At 41.0% G+C, this 14,201-nt stretch overlaps 1 protein-coding gene across 4 annotated transcripts in view; it reads left to right on the forward strand.

The window, feature by feature from the left end:
- The first annotated feature begins 4,928 nt into the window (after window positions 1-4,928).
- Window positions 4,929-14,201, forward strand: part of LOC102201651 (TLE family member 1, transcriptional corepressor) — a 19,531-nt gene continuing 10,258 nt past the window's right edge. For 2 of the 4 annotated variants that reach the window (XM_005722029.2, XM_013914942.1), the window contains exons 1-6: window positions 4,930-5,823; window positions 6,172-6,272; window positions 6,970-7,033; window positions 7,701-7,745; window positions 12,554-12,616; window positions 12,741-12,845. In XM_005722029.2, the coding sequence (XP_005722086.1) occupies window positions 5,800-5,823; window positions 6,172-6,272; window positions 6,970-7,033; window positions 7,701-7,745; window positions 12,554-12,616; window positions 12,741-12,845 (402 nt within the window). In that variant the 5' untranslated portion in view covers window positions 4,930-5,799. Of the gene's footprint in view, window positions 5,824-6,171; window positions 6,273-6,969; window positions 7,034-7,700; window positions 7,746-12,553; window positions 12,617-12,740; window positions 12,846-14,201 lie in introns of all 4 variants that reach the window. The other 2 variants (XM_013914948.1, XM_013914943.1) reach the window with 2 other exon arrangements.

Genomic DNA, 14,201 nt, shown 5'->3' on the forward strand with positions numbered 1-14,201 from the left:
GAATATAAAATGAATAGAATACAAATAGAATACAAAATGACGAGTAAAGGCAAAGAGGTTGTGTTTTGCATTTTTATCATATGTATCCCTTAAGTTTTTCCACTAATTTGTGCCTTCCTTCCCTTAATCTGATTCTGCAGTCCCAGTCTAGAGATTTGCTGACGTCTTTGAGTACTTATATTGAGGTGATGACTGTTATCATCGCACTGATAAATTCAAAAACTGAAGTGAAAAAGTAGCTGAACACGCACAGCGGGTACACACAGCGGCCGATCACAATAGCTGGGGGCTGTTATGGCGCAGATTTAAAACAGCACTATAAATTTAATATATATAAATAAGAAGACATCCTATCTAGTTTTGGGGTTAAGGTCAAACCATTTTTGGTAAAGCTTATAGTTAGAGCTAGATCAACTGACTTATCTATTATGCCTCTTTTTCAATAGTACATACCTGGGTCAGATCGAATCTACCCGTAATAACGGGTTTTATTACTTATGGGTTTCCAAATAAGGTGAGTTGAACCAAAAATGTAACGTTAACAGACTGCATATCATTAATTGGCCAGGAAGTGATGTCACTGGATGAGTCATGAGAGCAACTCCTTCACAAGAATAAAGCCTGTGATTTTTGAAACTGAGGGAAATGGCAACACGCAAACCAACATCGTGGTCTGGAGTGTTTTGTCTTGCCGACTTCACTCTTTTCCGGTGCTCTTCTTTTACCCTGAGTCTGACAGAAAGCCATGGACCGAGCAGCAGGTATACCATCGCTTCGTTGTGCTGTGTTTGTGTTGTATACAAATAATGTGAACATACTTTCTGGCAGTCTTTCTATAATGACCCCACCCACATTGAGGTGATACTTAGTTGTAATGGAAAATGATGGAAACCGGGTAGAGTAGATTTGAGTCGAATCGAGCCAAGTAGGGTGTTGGGGGACTTCCCCTGCTGCACTGAGCATTTCTTCTCCACACTACTCTTTTCACTTTCCGTGTTTTACTTCTAACATAATTTGTGATGTGTCCTTATCTCCTCATGCTTTCTATTTTTCTTATATTTCCCTTCACCCCGTAACCAATCACAGCACATAGCTGCCCCTCTCTGGTTGCATCTTCCTGTTAAAAGGCAGTTCTTCCTTCCTACTTTCGCCAAGTGCACGATATGGAGGTTTCTACATTAGAGTACCTTGAGGAAACTGTTCTTGTGAGTTGATGCCATATAATTTAAATTAAACTGAACTGTATTTAAAAACCGCCAGTTTCTTTTAAGAAAAAATGCAGCGTTCTATTATACAGGACATGTGTTTTTCTGTATTTTTACTTTTTTCTCCAGTAACCTGTGGTTAACATTAGGTAGAAGCAATTTGTCTCACTCATCACTTTCATCATTACTCAACACTTTGTGGTGTCTTGTGTCTATAACCTCAAATGCAAATCTCTCATAAAGTAATAATAAAATGCTAATCATCCTGTTTATTTGGGGATACTGGATGATTAGCATATTCAAAATACAGTGTTAAATAAAACACTATAGTGCAGAAAAGACACCAACAGAAAACATGGATCTTTATTAATACAATGTATAGTTTAACTATAGATATTGTGTTGTGTATTAAAAAGGTTTAGTTTTGACTGGTGTGTGACCTCTTAACTATTACTTGATGGGCTGTTAGGATCTTTGCATTGAGGTGAGTTAAGGTAAGGAAAAAAGGAGCATATTGCCTTGTGCTTCTTCTTGTTTTGCTGTGTTTGTAGAACTAATAAAGCACTAAAAATTGTAATGATTACAACCCCAGTTTTGAAAAGGTTGGGATTCTCTGTAAAGAGTAGATCAAAATAGAATGCAGTGATTTGCACTGAACCATATTTTTTATCCACATAAGAACATGAAAAACATCAAATATTTAAATTTTTACTATTTCATGAAAAATAACAGCTCAAATATAATTTGATGGCAGCAACATGCTTCACAAAAGTTGGGATGCTCTTGATCTTTGGGCCCTTGGGCAACATTGCATTAAAAACAGGGATGATTCTGTCATGCAAATCACTGAAGAAGTCATATGTGAACATGATCCTGAAATTCTGCTGGTGTCTTCTGTGGGCCAAAGCTCATTTAAAATGGACAGAGGAGAGTGGGAAACTGTTTTGTGATCAGATGAATCGAAATTTGAAATTCTCTTGGGAAAACATGGACGCTGCATCCTCTAGGCTAAAGAGGACAGGGACCATCTGGTTTGCAGCACTCAGTTCAAAAGTCTGCAGTTCAAAAGTCTCTGATGCTATGGCGATATAATAGTGAAAAGAACTGGCAGCTTCCACATCTGGAAAGGCATCAATGCTGAACGGTATACAGAGGCTTTAGACAACGTATCCTAAAAGATGACATCTTTTTCTTGGAAGACCTTGCATAACTCAGCAAGACAATGCTAAACTGCATGTTCCATCTATTTTACAACAGCATGACTTTGTAGTAGAAGAGTCCAGATGCTGAACTGGATTGCTTGCGGCCCACTCCTTCCAACAACTAAAAGAAATTGGCAGATCATAAAATGGAAAATATGATAAAGAAGACCCAGGGAATGGGATGACATTGCTCTAAAGGGGGGCAGCCGCTGGTCTCCACAGTTCCGAGACACTTACAGAGTGGTAAAGAGGAGGGGATACTACACAGGTGTAAATGTGGCAGTACTCCAACTTTTGAGACATGTTGCTGCCACCGAATTCAATTCAATACTTTAAAAAGAAAGATTTGATGTGTAAATAAAGTATGTGTTTATGAGATTATTTATTTATTAATTTTTTACATTTTTCACCACATCACAACTTTGCAGAACTGGGATTGTACCTCTTTTTTGTAGGAACTTATCACACAGTATGGACAAGTTATTGATCTAAATTTTAGATTACGTTGCAGGTACACTCAATAAGGCCAACACTGCACTTGATTCTGAACAACTGAATCTGCACTAAAAAAATGATGACATTAAGCCTTGAAGCATTTGAGAAGAACAGAAGAGAAGATGGGGGAACTGGGGCCATAAAAGTGTAGCAATGTGCATAATTCAGTGCACCGTAGAGAGGTTTAAGAATGGAAAACAATAAAAAACAAAACATTATGCAGCAAACAGATAACTAGCCAAGATTCTAAAAACATGCTGTAAATTTCAGAAATTACACACACTCAGGATGATTTTCTTTAGTGGAAATTTACCATATATTCAAAGGCAGTAACTGTGATTAACTGTAGCTCCAGAAGCCAGTCGCATACAGCCAAAACGAATAAATTAATATAAACAGCCTAAATGAAAAGGTCCAACCATTAGGTTGATGCAGCACAAAATTTTCCTGTGAATTCCAAACAGTGTGGCTGAGTTGCACTTCAAGGAAATCCTGGTTGTTCATTTTAGAGGGACCGGGGGTGGGGTGAGGGTGTGGGTCACAGGCAGCAAAGGTTAACACAAATGTGAACCAACACTTATAAAAGACAAAATGCGTTTAAGCACCCACACAAATGTGTAGCTGCCATGCAAGCCTTTGTAACCGTACCACCCACTCCACAGCACCTGCGTGTCTGTGCATGTGTGAGACCTGCAAAAAAAGGTCACTGTTGGTCACAGTCAGGAGTCTCTCATATGGACTGGATCAGCCACCATAGAGGTCAGAGGTCACGTGGGTCAGGGGGTTGAGGTCTCCAAGCCAATCACGGGCCAGTGTGTCTCTGAGGGGCCATCCAATGTGAAGTGAGCAGTGCGTAGATGGGATAAGAGGAGTAGAGAAGATCCCGCGAGCCTCCTTTATGACTCAGCTTCAAACACCCCTCGCCAGTCACAACGTGGTGACTTCAGCCATGCAGTATTTCATCAGGTAGCTGGCACATGAGTGTAACTTAGCAATAGCCTTTATTGGGAATGGAGCTATAACTTGTGCTTGTTGGTTAGAAGAGCAATAAATGGTGACGTCTTTATTTTAAAAACATTGCTGAAACTTTTATGTGCAAAAGATATGGTCTTCGTTTTTGATGAAGGTGGCATATCTCTTCACACATTTTCAATAAAAGCCTCTTTATCATTTATATTTTTGTATTCATTACTTTAGCAGCTACTCTTGACTTGTTATCTGCTTTTTTTCTTTGTGTGCGCTGCTCACTTGTTAGTGTGTCTTTATTTACAGCTGCTTCAGTCTGGCTTTGACTGCTGGTATAATAAAATACCATTCTGTGAGCTTTATTACAACAAATCGGGAACCCCCCTGGCATTTTTCTGCTTTCTTTGGGTCAAAATCGCATTTGCACAATGCCGAGCTACGTTTTTGAAGAGATATAAAGACATCACAGTACAAGTAAGGAGTTTTGGATTTGTCCTTGGCCAGCGAAGGAAACATGATGAGGCAAACTGAGCGATTTCTGTAGACTGACTGTATGAAAATAGCAATAAACTGCAACAGATGAGCAGCATAATTAGATTTTTTTTAGGAGCAGAACATAAAGCGCGTTCAAGTCCTACTAAATCAATTCCCACGCTGAAAATTATTACATAGAAGGGGAGAGAAAGCAGAGGAAGAGAGAGATTTGGGGTTATTTGTCACGACACTTGCTGGGAAGGTTCACGGCAGCTAAGAAAAACAATATTTGTGTTTTTCTGTTTGAGTGTGTGCCTGCGTGTGCTTGTTAATGTGTGTGTGTGTGTGTGTGTGTGGACGCGCACATTTACAGCTCTGCTCTTGGAACCCACGTTACTTTGATTGACAGCTGAGACTTGCCTTTTTCCCCACCGCACTGCCCGCCCTGCGCGCTTCCGAAGTGGCAGCTCCTTGCGACGCGCTGATTGGTCAAAATCTGCGTAGCTCAACGAGGTCAACGGAATCGAGGAACTTCGCAGAGAGACCATTGGCCAGTTTCATAACCCACATTATTGTCCCCACGTGGAGCGGAGACTTTGATTGGTTCGGAGGCGTTTTGTGGGCTGGCCTATAGTTTCGGTTAGCTGGGTGAGCGTGAAACCGCGTGAGAAAGTTGCCATTGAGGTAAAGCAGAGCAAGACCGTGAACAGTTCCCGCCGCTGTGGGAGTTGTTGTTATCAAAATCAACGATATATTTCCTCGTTTTTTATTTTTTGTCTTAAAAACGAGAAATCTATTTTGGAGGCAAGGCTTGCTTCCACACTGATCGAGGAAGTAAATATTTCTGTATTTGTTGACCGTTCAACCGCCAGCCAGCGACTGCGGCGAGTCAAGTGGGAACTCTTCTCTGCAATTAACTTGTGTGGATTTGTTTCTGATGCTCTGACTGAGCGCCGGCAGTTTGCGGCTGTCTGTTGAGGATCTACGGGGTTGATTTTATCTTGTTTGTTTGTTTGGTCGGCCCTCCGTACTCGGAATACATCAGTTCGCACACAAAACAAACGCCGGAGTGGCGAAGGTGGCTCCAGCCCTATTTTTTTTTTTCATTTCTCACCTGGCTCTCCTGCCCTTCTCTTCCCTCCCCCTTCAGCTGCTTTCAACTAATGAGCCGTTTCCCGTGTTTTTCCGGTTGATTTACGGTCGCGCTGCCTGTGGAGCGGAGGACAGACGACCGAGAGACAGGGAGAAGCGGAAATTCACGTTAAACGGTCGGTGAACCCAGACGAAGCGGACAAGCGGTGCTTTTTTGTAATTAACGACCGGGGGTCCTAATAACAACGGCGGATGGATTCCTCTCCGTGATTGGGAGCTTCCCACAACCTTACTTTTCATCCCCATTTGATCCCACTTTGACGGGGTTTTAAGAAAGAAACGGTTTCATCCTCCCGGAGATAACAATGTTTCCCCAGGGGCGACACCCGGTAAGACGCTCTTTGTGCATTAACAGACGCTCATTTCACCGGGCTAACCGGGTAACATTACCTCGTTATATGACCCGCCCCTCCGGGCTGCCTGTGTGTTTATATTAAGCTCAGTCCTCTAACTAATTGGGCTCTACAGTGGGATTGATTATACTGCGTTTTAGCTTTTTGTGTTTTTTTTTTTTTTTAAATAACGACTAATATTTCGAAGTTGTTGATATTGTATTTGTGCTGAAAAGTACCAGATTCATAATGTAACCAATAATGTGTAAGTAATGTACCAGTGTGATGTTGGTAATCCGTCTGTGTGTGTGTGTGTGTGTGTTTGCGCGCGCGCGCACGCGCCAGCCGCCCCACCAGGCTCCAGGCCAGCCCTTCAAGTTCACCATCCCAGAGTCACTGGACCGCATCAAGGAGGAGTTTCAGTTTCTTCAGGCACAGTACCACAGGTGGATAACACAAACACTCAATTCACATTTTCCTCTATTGTCATCTGCCCTCCCAACACTAAACTTCACCCTAACCACAGTCATCCTCATAACCATAATGAACAAAACCTCAACCCTGGCTTCAGACTAACCCATAAACCTGGATTAGGTTCACGTACACATACAAAAGTGCACACATATGCAAGCAGGCATCAGTGTTAGCGCTTGCACTGCGGTAGGTCTACATCTTCTTGATGGGTGAGAGCCAGAGGGGTGGCGTGTGGGCTGAGGGTTTCATAAATCACGCCTTATTTTCCCCTGTGTGTGTAGCTGTGTAGGGAAAAGGCTTGCTTAAGTACTACATGTGAGTGTTTCTTTTTTTCTTTTTGTTTTTTTTTAAACTTTGCTCTAGATGTTGTCAGTGTGGGTCATTCACAACAGGTGAAAGCTAGACCTGCAGACATAATGTTTCTGATTTACATATTCAAAGAAGAGGATTGTCATAAACACATACCCATTATTTGACGGGAACAATCATTGTATTTTCCATTTTTGCACCAATTCTTTTAAAAACATCTCCATGGTCTGTTTTAGAAGGTGTTTAAATCATCAAGCAAGTGGGGTGAGAGAAAGAATGAAAACTGATTAGTTTAACTTGAAATGTTGAGTCCCACTCAAAGTAAATGGTGTATTGTATTTCTTGTTGTTTTTTTTTAAGTCTCAAACTGGAGTGTGAGAAGCTGGCCAGTGAAAAAACAGAGATGCAGAGGCACTACGTCATGGTGAGCTCCCTACACTCAATTCATTTGCCCTGCAGGGTCACACATCACATGCCTGAGTTCTAAAGTTTCCTAGAGGAGAAAGTTGTCCATATCTTATAAAGCAGAATACAAATTCCTATCTGAAGACTCGTAATACAAAATATATGTATTGTTAAATACTAAATGAAGGGAAGAGGAAGAGCAACATGCAAGTGTCACCTGCTTTTACTGCGTAAAGATGCTGTGCTGTTACGACTTTTCATGTTGATTTAAAATGTGTTTCACTGTTTCAGAAAATAAAATATACACGAGAGCTTACTTTTCACCTTAAATCACTGAAGTTTTACCTCTTTTACACAAAGCAATGTGGCTGTGTGTCAAAAGCTTCTAATCTAGCACAGAAACAAACATAACATGGACACGAATGCTGTTCAGTTCAGATTGTTTGCGAGCATGTTGCATTGCCTCATGTTCAAGTTAAAAAGCATTTGACTTGCATGTTTTGACTTTCAAAGTAGTTTGACCTCTTTGTGGAACACTTCATTTAAAAAGATCTGCAAATATCCTCAAAGACATCTACAGTGTAGCTAATTATTGTTTAAGTTATTCAGGCTTTTTCTTTCAGGGGTTTAGGATTTGTTTCACCCCCTCTAACCCTCTCACTCTTTGCCTCCCTCCCCTCCCCCAGTACTATGAGATGTCGTATGGCCTCAACATTGAAATGCACAAACAGGTATGGCTGCTCGTCTACTCTGTCGGTCTTCTTGTTTATCTCTCTTCCTCTCATGGATGGATTTTGATGTATGTGGAGTGTGGGCCTGTTGACGTGTCCTTGCGTGTACACGAGTGCATTTGTGTGTGTGTGTGTGTGTGTGTGTCTCTTTTACTGTATGCTTGTATATGTGTGTGTGGATGTGTGTTTATTTGTGATCGATGGGGCTCTGTCTCCATTTCCCCAGTTAGGGCCGGCCGGCTGAGCCCAGAGGCAGGATGAATGGCTCTGTAGATTGATTGGTGCTGTCTAGGGGAGCGGCCTGCTTTATTACATTAGAGGGGTAGGGCTGGTGAGGGCAGAGGAATCGATCACGGTGAGGCAGACGGAGGAGATACAGTGGAGCTCTCCCTTTTTTGAAGTTGGGAGGTTAACACAGTAACATGAAGCGCACAATAACAAGGGCAATTACCCAATCAGTGTACATGCACATGCAGAAAGGCAAGGGCACTTTGCATAGCTCTAAGTAATGTATGCAAAAACGCGACGATAGTGACAGTTTCAGTTCACAGACGGTAGAGTGAACACAAGCACAGAACTTGTTGATGCATATACATATGTACACAGACAATGAAAGTTAAAAATTTTCTTTTAAGTGTGTAGACATGTGGATGATGAGCAGGGGAAAAACTCACCCTCTCGCTACACACAAACACACATTTCCCCACAGGAGTGGTGCAGGGCTCAGAGCGTTTACCAGTAATTACCACAGCTATCGACCAGTCAGACCAGAGGAAATTGGAGGTGGATTGGCTGGATGCTTCAGTGAAGAGTGGGGATACTTCTCTGCCTCTCTCACACTCCTTCCCCTTCCTTCTCCTCTTGTGTTATTCTCCCTTTTTATACCCCAAGTCCTCTTCTTTTCTTTCTGCCTTCCTCTGCTCTCCAATAACAGTTATGGGATCTCTTCTTCCTTTTTGCTACAAACCACCCCCCACCCCAAATTCCCCCTTCTTTGGCTCCTCTTTCATTTTATGTCCATGTGAAGCTACTGCTCTTTCATTGTAAGGGAGATGCATCTCTTCCTATTGTCCACACACACACATAAACACACAGTTACACTCACTAAAGCTCCAGGGGAGGTCATTAGCTTGGGACTGCAGTTGTCAGAGCAACAAGCTTCTGTGGGTGGGTGGGGGTATGGAGGATATAGACTAACAACTCACCTCCTGCTGAGGATGTACGTTTGTGGGGGGTGCATAATGCTCCAATTATATGTGTAATGGGAAGCTGCTTCTCTGTTCGCACATTTTCTGTGTATGCTTGCATCTTTTCTCTGCATCCTCAACTTCTGTTCACCCACTGTCTCAGTTATGAGTCATTGTTCGATTCATTCACTATATAGAAATGTTAATTTAAGGGTTTGGATGCATGGGCTGTGAGTTTTTGTGGATTTTGTTACTTTTTTATGCTTGACATTAGACATGTCTCAATGTTGGGGGAGAGGCGTAGTAGAGTAACAACAGATCATATTGTGTAAAATCACAAAGCAAGCAAAGAAAGCTTTGATTAGCAGTTATGAGCTTAGTGTAGCTGGTTGGGTCTAAATGTAAGCATATACAAGAGAACTGGTCGAGCTGGACACTAACATTTGCTTATTGGGTGGATATTCAGCTTTCAGTTTTGACATTTAGGTTTAGTAATATATCACAGTCACATTGCTTTTTCCTTTAGTGCACACAACAATACTTTATTTCCCTTCCTTTGTACCACCTATAAAAGGCTGGGCACCAAGTAGAGGAAAAAGAAACATGTTTTGTTGCTTCTAACTTGATCATTTTCATCATAAATATTGCCAAAAATCACAAAACAGTCTTCGTCCCGCCACTGATAGAAGTCTAGTTTGTTTTCTGGAGATTATTGCTAAAGTTCAAATGAATGACAGAGTACTCCATCTTCATTCTGCTCTCTCAGGACATTTGCATAACATAATTTGATTGGTTAGCACCTGAGCTGCTGCCTGAAAACTTTTTGCAGCTTTTCCCCACAAGCAAATATAATTCAGTTAGATAACATATAACGTTACCCTGTTCAAAGTGAGTGAGAGGAGAAACTTTTGAGGCCAACACCATGAACTTGTAAGTCTTGGCTGCAGCCTGGGAAATTTGAGCATTTGACTTTGTCTCTCGACTTAGGTTTGCTGGGTTGCCCTAGTATCTGGTCACACTATTCTCAGGCAGCCTAATGATTGACCCTGTATACAAAGCTAATTATAGGCTTACAACTCATAATTCTGAGAATGGATATACATAGTATGCCAAAAATAGCTTTTCATTTCAAGATTTCTTGGTATGGAATGACTTGGTTATTTTTGACGCACTTTGGCAGTACAGGAAAGTCTGAAACTTTAAAACTAGACAGAATACAGGTTTTTAAGATCCCCCTTTCTTATTTGTCGAAAGTGTGCTGTAGCCATCAGGTGCACATACACAGACAGCAATGTTAAAACTGTGGCAAGGCTGCTGAGCTCATGTAGTTATGACACGGAGGTATGCGTACTCTGAAGGCTTAACATGTCTTTTGATTCTGGATAAAGAGTCAGTTGTTCGGTGTTTAGTTTTCTCAGAGGGAAGCTGTTCCATATATACTTACGTCTATTTGTTCTGACTTTGCTTACTTTTACGTGGAGTATTTATTCAACCACCTTATTTAAATTTGTCTGGGGAGTATCATTTGTTGACTTGTCAAGATGTATGTTGTGTTACTTTATAAATATATTCATAATTTTTATAAATATAACTGAAAGTACTATTATTTTTGAAGCAGTTATGTGTGTAGTTCAAGACTCATTGTGAAAACGGTAGCACTTGATTTAGCTCATCCAAGTACATAATTGGCTGAACTGTGGCTGTTTGGCGAGCTGACAGGTGTGTGCGTGACAGAGACATCTAATTGAGCGCAAGTATGCTCCAGCTAAAGAGGACGTCTCCACTTCAGTTTTTCAGGAGCTGTCAGACCCATTAAAATCATTAAATAATTTACAGCAGCAACGCCATGGTTTTAAAGTTTTAGAGATGGCAGTGCCTGTCAGCCTTTGGACTTTGGCCCAGGCTGAAATATCTTAGCGACTAGTGGAAGGACTGAGATGAAGTTTTAACAGACAGTCATGCTTCCAAAACGGTCGTGCTGTGATGTACCTTCATCGGGTAATAAAACTCTATAACATATTGTATATTGATGTCTCCTTCAAACAGTTGCTGATGTCTGGGAACTTACCATGCCATTAGCTAGGTGTGTAACGTTACTAACACTCCCCTTTACCTAATGAGCGATCCTCAAACTTGTAAAAGAAACATACACCATGCTTTAATATGTTTATTGGCTGTCTCCCTTTTAGACTCTTTGTTTGACAAGACCATCTTCCTTTTTGTGCGGCCAGTTCATGCCAGTGATTGAAGAGCAAGTTTCCCAGTGGGATTTCCCATGACTCAATCAGGGTTTCCATCTGAAGGGACATTCATGTACATCTACATTTGTAGAACAGCCAACAGGAGCTCCTTTATTCTTAAAAATATAAGCGTTTTCCCAAAGTCTTCCTCTCTGCATTTTTTCACAGTTTTAAAACAGCCAAGAGAACATGCAGAAGTCAGGTTTCCTCTCGGACCATTTTGATTACACTTTACTCATAGATTAGTCTTGAATTTTTGCTCGGTGACAGCTTAAAAAAGGTTTTGCCTATGTTAGCTTTACCATTACTCTCTGGATGATCTGTAATAGCTTTAATCCCCTAATTTTGTGGTCATTTCTTCACATTTCTAATTTGTAAACAATAGCAGACTGTTTAATTAATTATATGTAGATGGGAGATTAGGGCAATGAATTCTTGAACAGTTACTTGTTTGCTATTACTGTAAAGTGGGTTAACAGGACATATAACAGTTGCATAGCAAGGGAAGTCATTTTTGGGTTAGTTAAACCCACACAGGTGGTTGCTTTGTGCTGTGGGATATTACATTTCTTTCTAGCTTGATGACTTAATTTTGGCTGAGTTTTGAAAAGTTTCCATAAAACCATTTGTTGTTTCGGTGACGACAACCATCGCATTTTAGCTGAGTATTCACCCAACAATAATACAGGGTGATATGATGCATGTTTCTATGTATCTATATATTTATGTGTGTGTCGTCTGAGCCATTACTACCTTTCATGGTCCCCAATTCCCACTTCACTCTGGTCGTCCTCGTATCAATTTGATTGGATGATATGTAATATGAGTCCCCTTATCTGATTTGATGCCACCACGGGGGTATCTGGTTTCAGCCAATTGTAACCACCTCCGGGGGTTTAAGGGGCAGGCGGATGTGTTGGCATGGATACCGAGGGAGAGCAAACCAAGTTAGTAGTTGATGAGATTATGTTGAAGTGCTGATGGGAAGAGGGACAAGAACACAGAGGACAGGTGGAGAGGGAGCGAAAGAAATAGAACGGGTAAGAGAGAAACCTGAGCTGAGCCCACAATTATAATTAGAGAGGAAAATCTCATTACACTGTGTGTGCTGAAAATGGCACACACTGGATTTCTGTGTGGAGAGAAGTCGATGAGTGTCATTGGTATCATTGTCTGGTAGGGTTTTTTTTTTGGGGGGGGGGTATTTTGCTTGCTTGCTGTGGTGGCAGCACTTTCTTGTGTGTGTGTGTGTGTGTGTGTGTGTGTGTGCACGTTTATTGCTTTATTGGTGTTACTGAACAGATGTCTTTTCTAAATGAATGTAATTATGTTATCAACAATTAAGTCTCTTTCTATCTGTGTGTGTCTCTTACTTCATCAGACTGAGATTGCCAAGAGACTAAACACCATCTGTGCACAAGTCATTCCCTTCCTCTCACAGGAGGTAAGTATGTGTGACTTAGAGCTACAGACTGTGCTTTGTATCCCATTTATACACTCTAATTTTACTGGTAAATCTGCCATTACTCTCAGGCTTTGGCAAACGTTTGTGCATCTTTGTTTTACAGCATCAGCAGCAGGTGGTTCAGGCTGTGGAGCGAGCCAAACAGGTGACCATGGCAGAGCTCAATGCTGTCATCGGGGTACGTGGACTGCCCGGTCTTCCACCTACAGTGTGTATTCCTTTAATTTCTCTTTGCATTAACTATCGCAGTGTGTGTGTGTGTGTGTGTGTTTACTCCATAGGAAATATTTCTTTCCCTACACAAACAAGTTTGGAACACAGTTTGATTTTGCTCTGGTAATAAAATTATTTCAGTTCTCAGGTTGTTGTTGGCTACCACAGTAATCTTCTTTGTTTGTTCTTGTTGTTCTTTGTGTGTAATTAACATAGTAAGTATAACTAGTGTTAGTCGCTGCCTAGGGGGCAACCATAATAAGGACATGGACATTAGTATAGCAAATTACCTAATACATTGCATATGCACCATTTAATGATTAACATAGAAGCCACATTTTCCACAGTCTTGTTGTGTCATCAAAGGTCTGTGTTCTATTTGAAGAAACAATTTGTACTGTTTACATAGTAAAAATGGATTGTAAATACACATCTTACTGTTTACTCAAACACAAATGGGTCAAAGTCAAACACAAGGTAAAAGTCCTTATTTTCGTCACCTGTCTTGTCTTTTTTTTTTTTTCCTCTCTTCTCATTTCAGTTAAAACCCTGAGAACTGCTACCAAATCATAACAGATATCTATATAAAGTTTTAGGAATATGCCTGAGACTGTGGTTTTTATTTATTTATTTATTTATTTTAAATGAGATTCCTTATTCCTTTGTCACCAGACTTAACTTAAGGATATAAGCCAACACTGGACTTAGACTGTAGAATTAGATGTAGGGCATATGAGTGATTTTTATGGGAAATGAAAGAAAATTAACCCTTGTGCAAATATGTTTTCTCTTTTGAGACTATGGTTTTGATTTTGATTGATAGAACTGGACTCTTTCGTTATGAGTAAGTTGACAAAGAGGATATGCTTCAGGAATTATGAAAGGTGTTTATTGAAAAGATGTTGACAGACTTGGAAGACTGATGGGGCATGACCAGCTATTCATACTTAAGTAGAAAATGATTTGGCACACTAAGAGTAAAAAGTAGTTTTTTTCCTTGAGGTTTGACAGTGATGCTCAACGTAAAACGGAGATGGAGAGTCTAGCTGTTGGTGGTGATGACTCTTTGGGTGGGATTAGAGAACCATTATTACTCGGACTTATAGGAGCCATAGGGGCTTGACTGGCTGGAGGAGACGCTATGGGTTTTGGTTCAAGGGGAATGTGGGAAAGAGGAGGGGTCTGGAGAGGGCTTGGTGTGATGTGGGGTGGGCTTGTTAGTTGGCGTGAACTGATGGGGGTCTCTGTTAGTGTCTGATTGGTGTGAGAGGTGGATTTGGCAGTTGCTGTTTGAGTCTTAATTGCAGGATTTTTGTGTTTGTAAAAGGGGGGGTCACAGCGTTGCCCTTAC

This window comes from Pundamilia nyererei, unplaced genomic scaffold (assembly GCF_000239375.1).
Source record: "Pundamilia nyererei isolate P.nyererei 1_Seehausen unplaced genomic scaffold, PunNye1.0 scaffold00006, whole genome shotgun sequence".
Taxonomy (NCBI): Eukaryota; Metazoa; Chordata; class Actinopteri; order Cichliformes; family Cichlidae; genus Pundamilia; species Pundamilia nyererei.